Genomic DNA, 11,537 nt, shown 5'->3' with positions numbered 1-11,537 from the left:
TGACCATTGTGCAGCAGTAATGATAGTATCTGCTATATCAGTTACATAATTTCTCATCTGTCTTAGTCCCCACCTCATCCCATCCCATCCCATCCCTCTGCTCTGCTCTGTTTTACTGTTCATTACTATTATAAACTTTTGTGCCCCCAAATGTAATATGATTTAACCTCATTTTTCCCTTGATAAAATTCCTGCCCTAGCAATCATTGTCCCATGTACTGTGTTGGACACATTATAAGGCTCCAATTTTGCATGAAAAGATGTTTATCAAGCTGTATGCCATTTCATTAATAAGGGAATGCATTAATATAGCTGACTGTCATACAAATTTTAAAAAACTTATATATATATATGCTATACTAAACACATTCCTGGTGCTTGTCATAAGTAAAATTTGCATAAAGCAAGATCATAGTAGCAATATCTTGTGTGGATAGGAAGTACCAAGACTGCAGTAGTAACATGAAGTTTTTTTTATAAATTGGCTTTAATAATATGCATGATAATATATATAATATGTATGTAACTTATAACAATATACATTATTTCAAAAGTGGTGTGAAAGCTTTGACAACAAATATTTAAATTTGTATACGGTATTAGAAAGCCCTTCAGGGCTTTCAAGGACTTGGAGCTGTCCTAGTAATCTGTGAATCATCATTCCTTTTTAATTTTCTCTGTATGATCCTTATGGGTTTATCACTTGCCTGTGTTTATAATATTGTAATAAAACAGAAATTCAGAAAAATTGGTTTTCAGTGTAATGAAATATCAGAAAAAATTTCATCTCGTTAAGCTCTCATAGTTCATATAGAATATTATCAAGTTAATGTTAACTATGTCTGATATACTTGAAAAAGAACGTGTTCAAAGATCACAAATTATTCTACACACACAGGATAAATTATATCAGTATTCACAGTCTCTAAAACACTCCTCACAAAAGTCTCATTGTGCATCTTTGAAGAGAATTTGCAAAAGCAAAAAAGCACTTCAGTGTTCAGTGTGTCTAAAAGACTTTTCCTATAACTCTACCTTAATAAAACATATGAGAATTCATACTGGAGAGAAGCCATATCATTGTCCAGAGTGCCTAAAAGATTTTTCTCTAAAGTCTATCTTAGTACAACACATGAAAACTCATACAAAAGAGAAACCATATCCATGTTCAATGTGTTTAAAAGGGTTTTCTCTAAAATCTAATTTAGTGCAACACATGAAAATTCATACTAGAGAGAAACCATACAAGTGTTTAGTATGTGTGAAAATTTTTTCTAAAAATGCTCATTTAATCAATCACATGAGAGTTCATACTGGAGAGAAGCCATATCAGTGCTCAGTGTGTCTAAAAGCTTTTTCCTTAAAATTTAACTTATTAAAACATATGAAAATTCACACTGGAGAAAAGCCATATCACTGTTCCGAATGTCTCAAAGAGTTTTCAGATAAATCCAGTTTAATAAGACACATGCGAGTTCATACTGGGGAGAAACCATACCAGTGTTCCGAGTGTGTAAAAGACTTCTCAGATAAATCTAGTTTAGTGAATCACATGAGGATTCATACTGGAGAAAAACTGTTCCAGTGTTCAGTATGTTTAAAAGAATTTTCTGATAAGTCTGCATTAGTAAAACACATGAGAATTCATACAGGGGAAAAACCATATCATTGTTCAGTGTGTGCAAAAGACTTTTCACATAAATCCAATTTAGTAAGACATATAAGAGTTCATAGTGGAGAGAAACCATATCATTGTTCAAAATGTCTAAAAGAGTTTTCAGATCAGTCGAGTTTAGTAAAGCACATGAGAGTTCATAAAAATTAGGTCATATTAGTGTTCAGTTTCTGGAAGTGGAAGGAGTTGTACACATTTAAGTTAAGAACAATCTAGTAATTATCCTGGTATGTTAGCTACTATCAGCCAATGCAAAGGAATTCACTGAATAAACAAGAAAGATAGGTAGCTGCTTTGAAAATCCCTCGCCAAATACTGCCTCCCTTGGAGATTTCAGCCTTCCAAAAGTAAAACAAAGATGTTAGCAGCATTTTACCAGAAAAAATTTTAGAAGCTTTCTAGGTCAACAAAAATACCATGGAAAAAGTTTGTTTTGAGCTAACAGATAAGTCTGCTAGAAATAAGAAATACATAAAATCTGATCATGAATAATGAAGAAATATCAGACACATAACACTATGAGATAAAATGTACAGTACTCTGGTCACAACCACACAAAAGTTTGGATATCCGTGTGTATTTGGATACCCATGTGTAAAGGATGTGCGAATATCTAGCATGAGGGAATGTACAGGAAATTTAACTTCACCAGTCAGAGAGCTGATTGGGACAAAATATACAATGAGCCATCAGGTATTTTCTTGGAAACAGTAAATGTAGGTTTTTACAGACTATTTTCACACCAATAAGGCTGTGGCATGCGCTAATTCAAGTCCCCTTCAAAGCTGTTAGAAACGACTCATGAAATTGTAATAACACAGTAGTAAAGAAGTCACTCATTGTAGGGTTTGATGCCATGGAAAGCAAGTCTTCAAAAAAAGTCATTCATTAGACGTTTGAGGAGACTTGATCTAGAGTTTGCCATGGCCAGGCTGGTGTGAGATTGATCCATAAAAACCTGCAATTATGGTCACAGTGGTGTTCTTGCTAACATAATTAATGAATATAGTAATATATCTAGCTTGATGAATCCTATTAGGATGGTGCCCTCCCTTGCTAGTTTTAGGAGGATTAGCATGGACCCCACTGACCATAAATACAGGTTTTTGCAGCTAAATCATACACCAGCATGACTGTGGCATGCTCTAGCTCGAGTCCATTCATAGCCATTATAAATGATTAGTTCTGGGACTGGCTTGTCATATTTTTTATTACAATTGTGTCATGATTATTAGAATCAAATTCAGAATTTGAAAAAAATAATGAAACACATGTCCATACATGCAGCATCTCGGCTAAATTCCCAGAAATTATCATTAGTACAAATATTCAGTATTCTTTGAAGAAAATTCTTAGATATACTTGATTTCCCAGATATTTAGTAAGGGCAGATGTAGCTCCTCTGCACACGAGTAAGCAGAAGAGCAATGACAAAATTACACAAGTCTTTGAAAGGGTCATGAGATGCCAACTTACTGATTTTCATGGATCAGCATGATCTAAACAACTCAATCCCTTCAAGGGGGATTTCTTGGCATGGCAAAGGGGCTCTTGATCCCATGAGTTAGACCTCTTGTCTCCTTCCTCAAAATCTAAGTTCCTTCCCATCCCCCTCTCTCCATTCCCTGTCACCAAAATGGAAACTAAAGTCTGTCCTTCTGAGGTCAGAAGTGTTGGCCAAGTAACATTGCCAGACTGTCAATTGCTGGGAGCTAGCAGCCTTTGTTTACCTAGCAGGTCAGCACTTACAATGTGGGAATTGTTCCCAACACCTTAGTCAGAACCTGGCTGTAGATGGAGAATGTTGTTGTTCATTATAATCCATCTTGTGGCCAGCCAGAACCAGGTTAACCCCTTGACTGTCGCAACCCCCAATCCTGAGGTGTCTCCTGGTGTCGCAAAATTTCAAAAAAAAAAAAAAATTGTTTTTTCTTATGAAATGATAGAGAATCTTTTCCCGATTGTAATGACACCAAAAAAATGAAATTTGATGGAAAACTGACGGAATTATGCTCTCGCGAAGTTAGCGACCTCGGCGATATTTACAAATCGGGGATTTCGCCCACTTTGAGCCCTATTTTCGGCTAATTACTTTGTTCCAATCGACCAAACTCATAGCTATTTCTTTAGAACTCCATTTTTTTTTATCGATTGAGTACAAGAAACTGCCCATTTACTGATTTCAACTACCCAATAATGTGGTCAGAAATTTGCAATTTGGCCAATTTCATGAAAATTAAAAAAATATGAAAATTTCAAAATAAGGTCCAGAATGAACAATGCAGACATTCCTGGCTCTAAAATGATATTTTCTTTGTTCATCAGTCATGTCTCCAGGCCCCTCTGATATTACTCTTGCTTTCTATTTTGAATTTTTATTCAAACAAAAAATAGAAGACTTACTATTATGCAGACTACTGCAATACTGTAATAATTGTATAAATAACATCAATCCATTCATGACTGCATATTAGAATGGCTAGTTGGACATTTATTGGACAATGACATCATTTGTTTACTTTTGAACACTGGCAAAAATCAAACATTTCCCCTACTTTGAGCTCCATTTCCAGGTTCTTTTTATAGTAAAATCAATCAAAATCACCTCAATTTCTATAATATGTTTTCCATTCTATCAAATGAGACCAAGAAAACGAGAATACAACCACAAATATACGAAAATAGACCTCAAAGTTGGCATTTTAATTAAAAAAAATGGTCGGAGCTTTTTTATCTCATTATGCACTGCGTGCTCCAGGATTTTTTTTATATGGTGCACACTGACCACACAGACCCATTCTCTCACATGTGGGCCTACCAGCTTTCTCCTGCTTGATTTGAAGCCGCTAGAATTTATGAGTATATATACGTCATAAGTAGTCATGAGTAGACTTCAGGATGTACATGTTTATAGAGGGGCCACAGATATATCAGATCACTTTCTAGTTGTAGCTACACTGAGAGTAAAAGGTAGATGGGATACAAGGAGAATAGAAGCATCAGGGAAGAGAGAGGTGAAGGTTTATAAACTAAAAGAGGAGGCAGTTAGGGTAAGATATAAACAGCTATTGGAGGATAGATGGGCTAATGAGAGCATAGGCAATGGGGTCGAAGAGGTATGGGGTAGGTTTAAAAATCTAGTGTTAGAGTGTTCAGCAGAAGTTTGTGGTTACAGGAAAGTGGGTGCAGGAGGGAAGAGGAGCGATTGGTGGAATGATGATGTAAAGAGAGTAGTAAGGGAGAAAAAGTTAGCATATGAGAAGTTTTTACAAAGTAGAAGTGATGCAAGGAGGGAAGAGTATATGGAGAAAAAGAGAGAAGTTAAGAGAGTGGTGAAGCAATGTAAAAAGAGAGCAAATGAGAGAGTGGGTGAGATGTTATCAACAAATTTTGTTGAAAATAAGAAAAAGTTTTGGAGTGAGATTAACAAGTTAAGAAAGCCTAGAGAACAAATGGATTTGTCAGTTAAAAATAGGAGAGGAGAGTTATTAAATGGAGAGTTAGAGGTATTGGGAAGATGGAAGGAATATTTTGAGGAATTGTTAAATGTTGATGAAGATAGGGAAGCTGTGATTTCGTGTATAGGGCAAGGAGGAATAACATCTTGTAGGAGTGAGGAAGAGCCAGTTGTGAGTGTGGGGGAAGTTCGTGAGGCAGTAGGTAAAATGAAAGGGGGTAAGGCAGCCGGGATTGATGGGATAAAGATAGAAATGTTAAAAGCAGGTGGGGATATAGTTTTGGAGTGGTTGGTGCAATTATTTAATAAATGTATGGAAGAGGGTAAGGTACCTAGGGATTGGCAGAGAGCATGCATAGTTCCTTTGTATAAAGGCAAAGGGGATAAAAGAGAGTGCAAAAATTATAGGGGGATAAGTCTGTTGAGTGTACCTGGTAAAGTGTATGGTAGAGTTATAATTGAAAGAATTAAGAGTAAGACGGAGAATAGGATAGCAGATGAACAAGGAGGCTTTAGGAAAGGTAGGGGGTGTGTGGACCAGGTGTTTACAGTGAAACATATAAGTGAACAGTATTTAGATAAGGCTAAAGAGGTCTTTGTGGCATTTATGGATTTGGAAAAGGCGTATGACAGGGTGGATAGGGGGGCAATGTGGCAGATGTTGCAAGTGTATGGTGTAGGAGGTAGGTTACTGAAAGCAGTGAAGAGTTTTTACGAGGATAGTGAGGCTCAAGTTAGAGTATGTAGGAAAGAGGGAAATTTTTTCCCAGTAAAAGTAGGCCTTAGACAAGGATGTGTGATGTCACCGTGGTTGTTTAATATATTTATAGATGGGGTTGTAAGAGAAGTAAATGCGAGGGTCTTGGCAAGAGGCGTGGAGTTAAAAGATAAAGAATCACACACAAAGTGGGAGTTGTCACAGCTGCTCTTTGCTGATGACACTGTGCTCTTGGGAGATTCTGAAGAGAAGTTGCAGGGATTGGTGGATGAATTTGGTAGGGTGTGCAAAAGAAGAAAATTAAAGGTGAATACAGGAAAGAGTAAGGTTATGAGGATAACAAAAAGATTAGGTGATGAAAGATTGAATATCAGATTGGAGGGAGAGAGTATGGAGGAGGTGAACGTATTCAGATATTTGGGAGTGGACGTGTCAGCGGATGGGTCTATGAAAGATGAGGTGAATCATAGAATTGATGAGGGAAAAAGAGTGAGTGGTGCACTTAGGAGTCTGTGGAGACAAAGAACTTTGTCCTTGGAGGCAAAGAGGGGAATGTATGAGAGTATAGTTTTACCAACGCTCTTATATGGGTGTGAAGCGTGGGTGATGAATGTTGCAGCGAGGAGAAGGCTGGAGGCAGTGGAGATGTCATGTCTGAGGGCAATGTGTGGTGTGAATATAATGCAGAGAATTCGTAGTTTGGAAGTTAGGAGGAGGTGCGGGATTACCAAAACTGTTGTCCAGAGGGCTGAGGAAGGGTTGTTGAGGTGGTTCGGACATGTAGAGAGAATGGAGCGAAACAGAATGACTTCAAGAGTGTATCAGTCTGTAGTGGAAGGAAGGCGGGGTAGGGGTCGGCCTAGGAAGGGTTGGAGGGAGGGGGTAAAGGAGGTTTTGTGTGCGAGGGGCTTGGACTTCCAGCAGGCATGCGTGAGCGTGTTTGATAGGAGTGAATGGAGACAAATGGTTTTTAATACTTGACGTGCTGTTGGAGTGTGAGCAAAGTAACATTTATGAAGGGATTCAGGGAAACCGGCAGGCCGGACTTGAGTCCTGGAGATGGGAAGTACAGTGCCTGCACTCTGAAGGAGGGGTGTTAATGTTGCAGTTTAAAAACTGTAGTGTAAAGCACCCTTCTGGCAAGACAGTGATGGAGTGAATGATGGTGAAAGTTTTTCTTTTTCGGGCCACCCTGCCTTGGTGGGAATCGGCCGGTGTGATAATAAAAAAAAATAATAAAATAAAATATACGTCAAACACGGTACCTCGTAAGACGTATATATACTGCCGCGACAGTCAAAGGGTTAAGGCCAGCTGAGGCCCTAAGTACAGATCAGTAATGGTGCCCCCTCAGCCCTTCCATTGCTTAGCTTGATAGACGTTTAGACTCGGTAAGTGCTGAAGGTGAAATAATACATTAAAAATTAAAGTTTTCTTCAAGGTCATTCCCCACACCAGAACACACAATTACATTAAATATACAGTGGACCCCCGCATAACAATTACCTCCGAATGCGACCAATTATGTAAGTGTATTTATGTAAGTGCGTTTGTACGTGTATGTTTGGGGGTCTGAAATGGACTAATCTACTTCACAATATTTCTTATGGGAACAAATTCGGTCAGTACTGGCACCTGAACATACTTCTGGAGTGAAAAAATATCGTTAACCGGGGGTCCACTGTATACTGTTTTTATTAAATTAATTTAACAATAAATAGCAAGCAGTATAAGCCAATTACTTATAACTAGGGCAACAGAAAAAAATAAATTTCATCAATACTTTCTGTACTTTTTAAGAAAACTGTTATAAGGGAAAAATGGAAATGCAGACATTTATTGAAAACTATTTTTAATCACCCTCCAAAAGTTTATAAGACAAAATAAAAAAATAAGATCTGATTTTATCATCACTGAAATTATGTGATCTCGAGAGCATACTTTTCTGTTTATTGTTGCCTGCTTATAAATTTATTATTTAAAAAGTATCCTCAAGTCCTCAAAATCAGTCAGGCATAAATCTTCAATATTTAGCAGTGCTAAGGCATCCAGCCAGTGTTGGAGTAAAGATGTTCTCTTGGGGTTTCTTATATGCTTGAGCTGAGAAAATGAATGCTCCTCTCTGCAGTTTGTGACCATTAATGTTAAAAATATGCACAAGGCGATGTCTATGTCTGGAAATGCACTCTCAGGTTTGTATTATGAAATTTAAAAAACAGATTCCGTTATGCTGAACTTTATAACAGTTTTTGTTGCACTGAACTTACATTGTACGTGAGTGAAACTGCTGAAGCTCAGCATAGAGGCTGGTGTCCAAGTCCTCTGGGTGAGCATCAGTTAACTTCAGAACGCTGGTTTGTCATTACTTCACTGGTATGATTTTTGTTAGTTGCAGAAAGGTTAAAAAAAAAAAAAAGCATTTGCTATGCTGTCTATCTTTTAAGTATCGGTGGGCATGCTTAAACAGAGCTTCACTTTACAGTTCTTTGCTATACAGCATTTTGCTAATGCAACTGTTTTCAAGTAGTACTATAACTATTCTTCATTAATTCAGACTTCCTGCAATAAATTTGAATATTAAAATGGTATAAAATACCGACAGGTTGTTAGGCAAGACATGCATGGAATAGTTGGGTATACTTATTTCAAAACGTTTCACCAACACAGTAGGCTTCTTCAATTGAGTACAGAAAAGTTTGAGAGGGATGTGACCTCTCAATGATTACATTCTTGCTTCTGCTAGTGGCCTCCATCTCATCACCTGACAGTATATAATGTTCCATACTGTCACTTCAACTCCACATCGTTTCAGACTTTGGAACAAATACTCTTCTCCAGGCTGAGAGACTGCCCACCTCAAAGCTAGATCTTCAAGGGTGATGGACTGATTACATTGTCGTCACATCTTTTCTGCTTTTACAAACTTTTCTGTACTCGACTGAAGAAGCCTACTGTGTAGGCGAAATGTTTTGACATAAAGATACTTAACTGTTGTATGTGTGTCTTGCCTTACAATAAATTTATTCACCACTCATCATAAAGTAAGGAAAAAATATTTTAAGGAAAGTAATGCATGTACTGCATTTTTGTTTTTTAGACCTAGCTCTATTGCTCACTTAATATAAGATAATATAAACATTTTCAGGCATTTATATGTACACCTACCATCCGACTTACGACCTGCTCGATATGCGACGACTCGACTTATGACCGTGTTTTTTATGCCAAATTTCTGGGAAATAAGTGTTTGTGTTGTACACAGTGTTTATCCTAAATCTTACAGTATAAAATACAGTACTAACAGCATAAAAAATAAAGTAAAACATGAAATACCAAAATAAAACTAAATTTTTGTAATGACTTTTATTTTATTATGTTGATATTCAGTAGTAAAGTTCGACTTGCGTCCATTTCAACTTACGACCAGTTTCTTGGAACCGAACTCTGTCGTAAGTCGGATGGTAGGTGTATTTGAAAGTGAAAAAAGCCATGTTTCACTTTACAGCAGTAACCAAGAGCCTATCCTGGTGTATAAGTGGGGCCCTCCTGTATCAAAGTACAACACTTAATTGCTAAATTATCAAAGCTAAGCACTAAACCAACAAGGGTCATACAGTGCTACAAGGTAGGATGTGTGTACTCTATTTGTGGTTGCAGGCCTATTCAACGGGGGTTCCTTGCAGTGGTGAAGAGGCTCTTGATGTGAGAAATTGGACCCTTCGGTCTTCTTTGTCTGATTGAACCTAATTACCCCCCATTCCTTCCATCCCCTGTCTCATCTTCCCCATTCCTCCTCTCCCCATCCCTCCCCTTTTCCTTTCCTGTTTTCAGCCTTTGAGGTTGTTCCTTTAGGCATTGTAGTTCCTAGATCTGGGAAGGGGCTCCAGGGCCCATCCCAGTCCATAGAGATCCTTGGTGGTAGTGTAGTTTGCTGTGGGATTTGGAATTTCCTCTCCTGTCCCCTCCCAGGTTTCTTCCTCTCCTGTCCCCTCCCAGGTTTCTTCCTCTCCTGTCCCCTCCCAGGTTTCTTCCTCTCCTGTCCCCTCCCAGGTTTCTTCCTCTCCTGTCCCCTCCCAGGTTTCTTCCTCTCCTGTCCCCTCCCAGGTTTCTTCCTCTCCTGTCCCCTCCCAGGTTTCTTCCTCTCCTGTCCCCTCTCAGGTTTCTTCCTCTTCTGTCCCCTCCCAGGTTTCTTCCTCTTCTGTCCCCTCCCAGGTTTCTTCCTCTCCTGTCCCCTCCCAGGTTTCTTCTCCTGTCCCCTCCCAGGTTTCTTCTCCTGTCCCCTCCCAGGTTTCTTCCTCTCCTGTCCCCTCCCAGGTTTCTTCCTCTCCTGTCCCCTCCCAGGTTTCTTCCTCTCCTGTCCCCTCCAAGGTTTCTTCTCCTGTCCCATCCCAAGTTTCTTCTTCTCCTGTCCCCTCCCAAGTTTCTTCTTCTCCTGTCCCCTTCCAGGTTTCTTCCTCTCCTGTCCCCTTCCAGGTTTCTTCCTCTCCTGTCCCCTTCCAGGTTTCTTCCTCTCCTGTCCCCTCCCAGGTTTCTTCCTCTCCTGTCCCCTCCCAGGTTTCTTCTTCTCCTGTCCCCTCCCAGGTTTCTTCCTCTCCTGTCCCCTCCCAGGTTTCTTCCTCTCCTGTCCCCTCCCAGGTTTCTTCCTCTCCTGTCCCCTCCCAGGTTTCTTCCTCTCCTGTCCCCTACCAGGGTTCTTCGCCTGTCCCCTCCCAGGTTTCTTCTCCTGTCCCCTCCCAGGTTTCTTCTTCTCCTGTCCCCTCCCAGGTTTCTTCTTCTCCTGTCCCCTCCCAGGTTTCTTCCTCTCCTGTCCCCTCCCAGGTTTCTTCCTCTCCTGTCCCATCCCAGGTTTCTTCCTCTCCTGTCCCCTCCCAGGTTTCTTCCTCTCCTGTCCCCTTCCAGGTTTCTTCTCCTGTCCCCTCCCAGGTTTCTTCCTCTCCTGTCCCCTCCCAGGTTTCTTCCTCTCCTGTCCCCTCCCAGGTTTCTTCCTCTCCTGTCCCCTCCCAGGTTTCTTCCTCTCCTGTCCCCTCCCAGGTTTCTTCCTCTCCTGTCCTCTCCCAGGTTTCTTCCTCTCCTGTCTCCTCCCAGGTTTCTTCCTGTCCTTTCTCCTCCCAGGTTTCTTCCTCTCCTTTCTCCTCCCAGGTTTCTTCTCCTGTCCCCTCCCAGGTTTCTTCTTCTCCTGTCCCCTCCCAGGTTTCTTCTTCTCCTGTCCCCTCCCAGGTTTCTTCTTCTGTCCTCTCCCAGGTTTCTTCTTCTCCTGTTCCCTCCCAGGTTTCTTCCTCACCTGTCCCCTCCCAGGTTTCTTCCTCTCCTGTCCCCTCCCAGGTTTCTTCCTCTCCTGTCTCCTCCCAGGTTTCTTCCTCTCCTGTCTCCCAGGTTTCTTCCTCTCCTTTCTCCTCCCAGGTTTCTTCCTCTCCTTTCTCCTCCCAGGTTTCTTCTCCTGTAACCTCCCAGGTTTCTTCTTCTCCTCTCCCCTCCCAGGTTTCTTCTTCTCCTGTCCCCTCCCAGGTTTCTTCTTCTCTTGTCCCCTCCCAGGTTTCTTCCTCTCCTGTCCCCTCCCAGGTTTCTTCTTCTCCTGTCCCCTCCCAGGTTTCTTCCTCTCCTGTCCCCTCCCAGGTTTCTTCCTCCTGTCCCCTCCCAGGTTTCTTCTCCTGTCCCCTCCCAGGTTTCTTCTTCTCCTGTCCCCTCCC

The 11,537-nt window shown here is 40.5% G+C and overlaps 1 protein-coding gene across 1 annotated transcript; it reads left to right on the top strand.

The window, feature by feature from the left end:
• The first annotated feature begins 342 nt into the window (after window positions 1-342).
• On the top strand, window positions 343-1,959 carry LOC138851520 (zinc finger protein 271-like). Its single transcript, XM_070080721.1, has one exon. It carries the CDS (start codon window positions 830-832, stop codon window positions 1,823-1,825), a length of 996 nt encoding a protein of 331 aa, XP_069936822.1. The 5' UTR covers window positions 343-829; the 3' UTR covers window positions 1,826-1,959.
• Window positions 1,960-11,537: the final 9,578 nt, after the last annotated feature.

Source organism: Cherax quadricarinatus, unplaced genomic scaffold (genome assembly GCF_038502225.1).
Source record: "Cherax quadricarinatus isolate ZL_2023a unplaced genomic scaffold, ASM3850222v1 Contig842, whole genome shotgun sequence".
Taxonomy (NCBI): domain Eukaryota; kingdom Metazoa; phylum Arthropoda; class Malacostraca; order Decapoda; family Parastacidae; genus Cherax; species Cherax quadricarinatus.
The sequence above is the reverse complement of the archived record's forward strand: the minus strand, read 5'-3'. Positions and strand labels throughout refer to the sequence as shown.

Coding starts and splice junctions, on each gene's coding strand:
- LOC138851520 (XM_070080721.1), top strand. CDS start 830: ATGTTAACTATGTCTGATATACTTGAAAAAGAACGTGTTCAAAGATCA.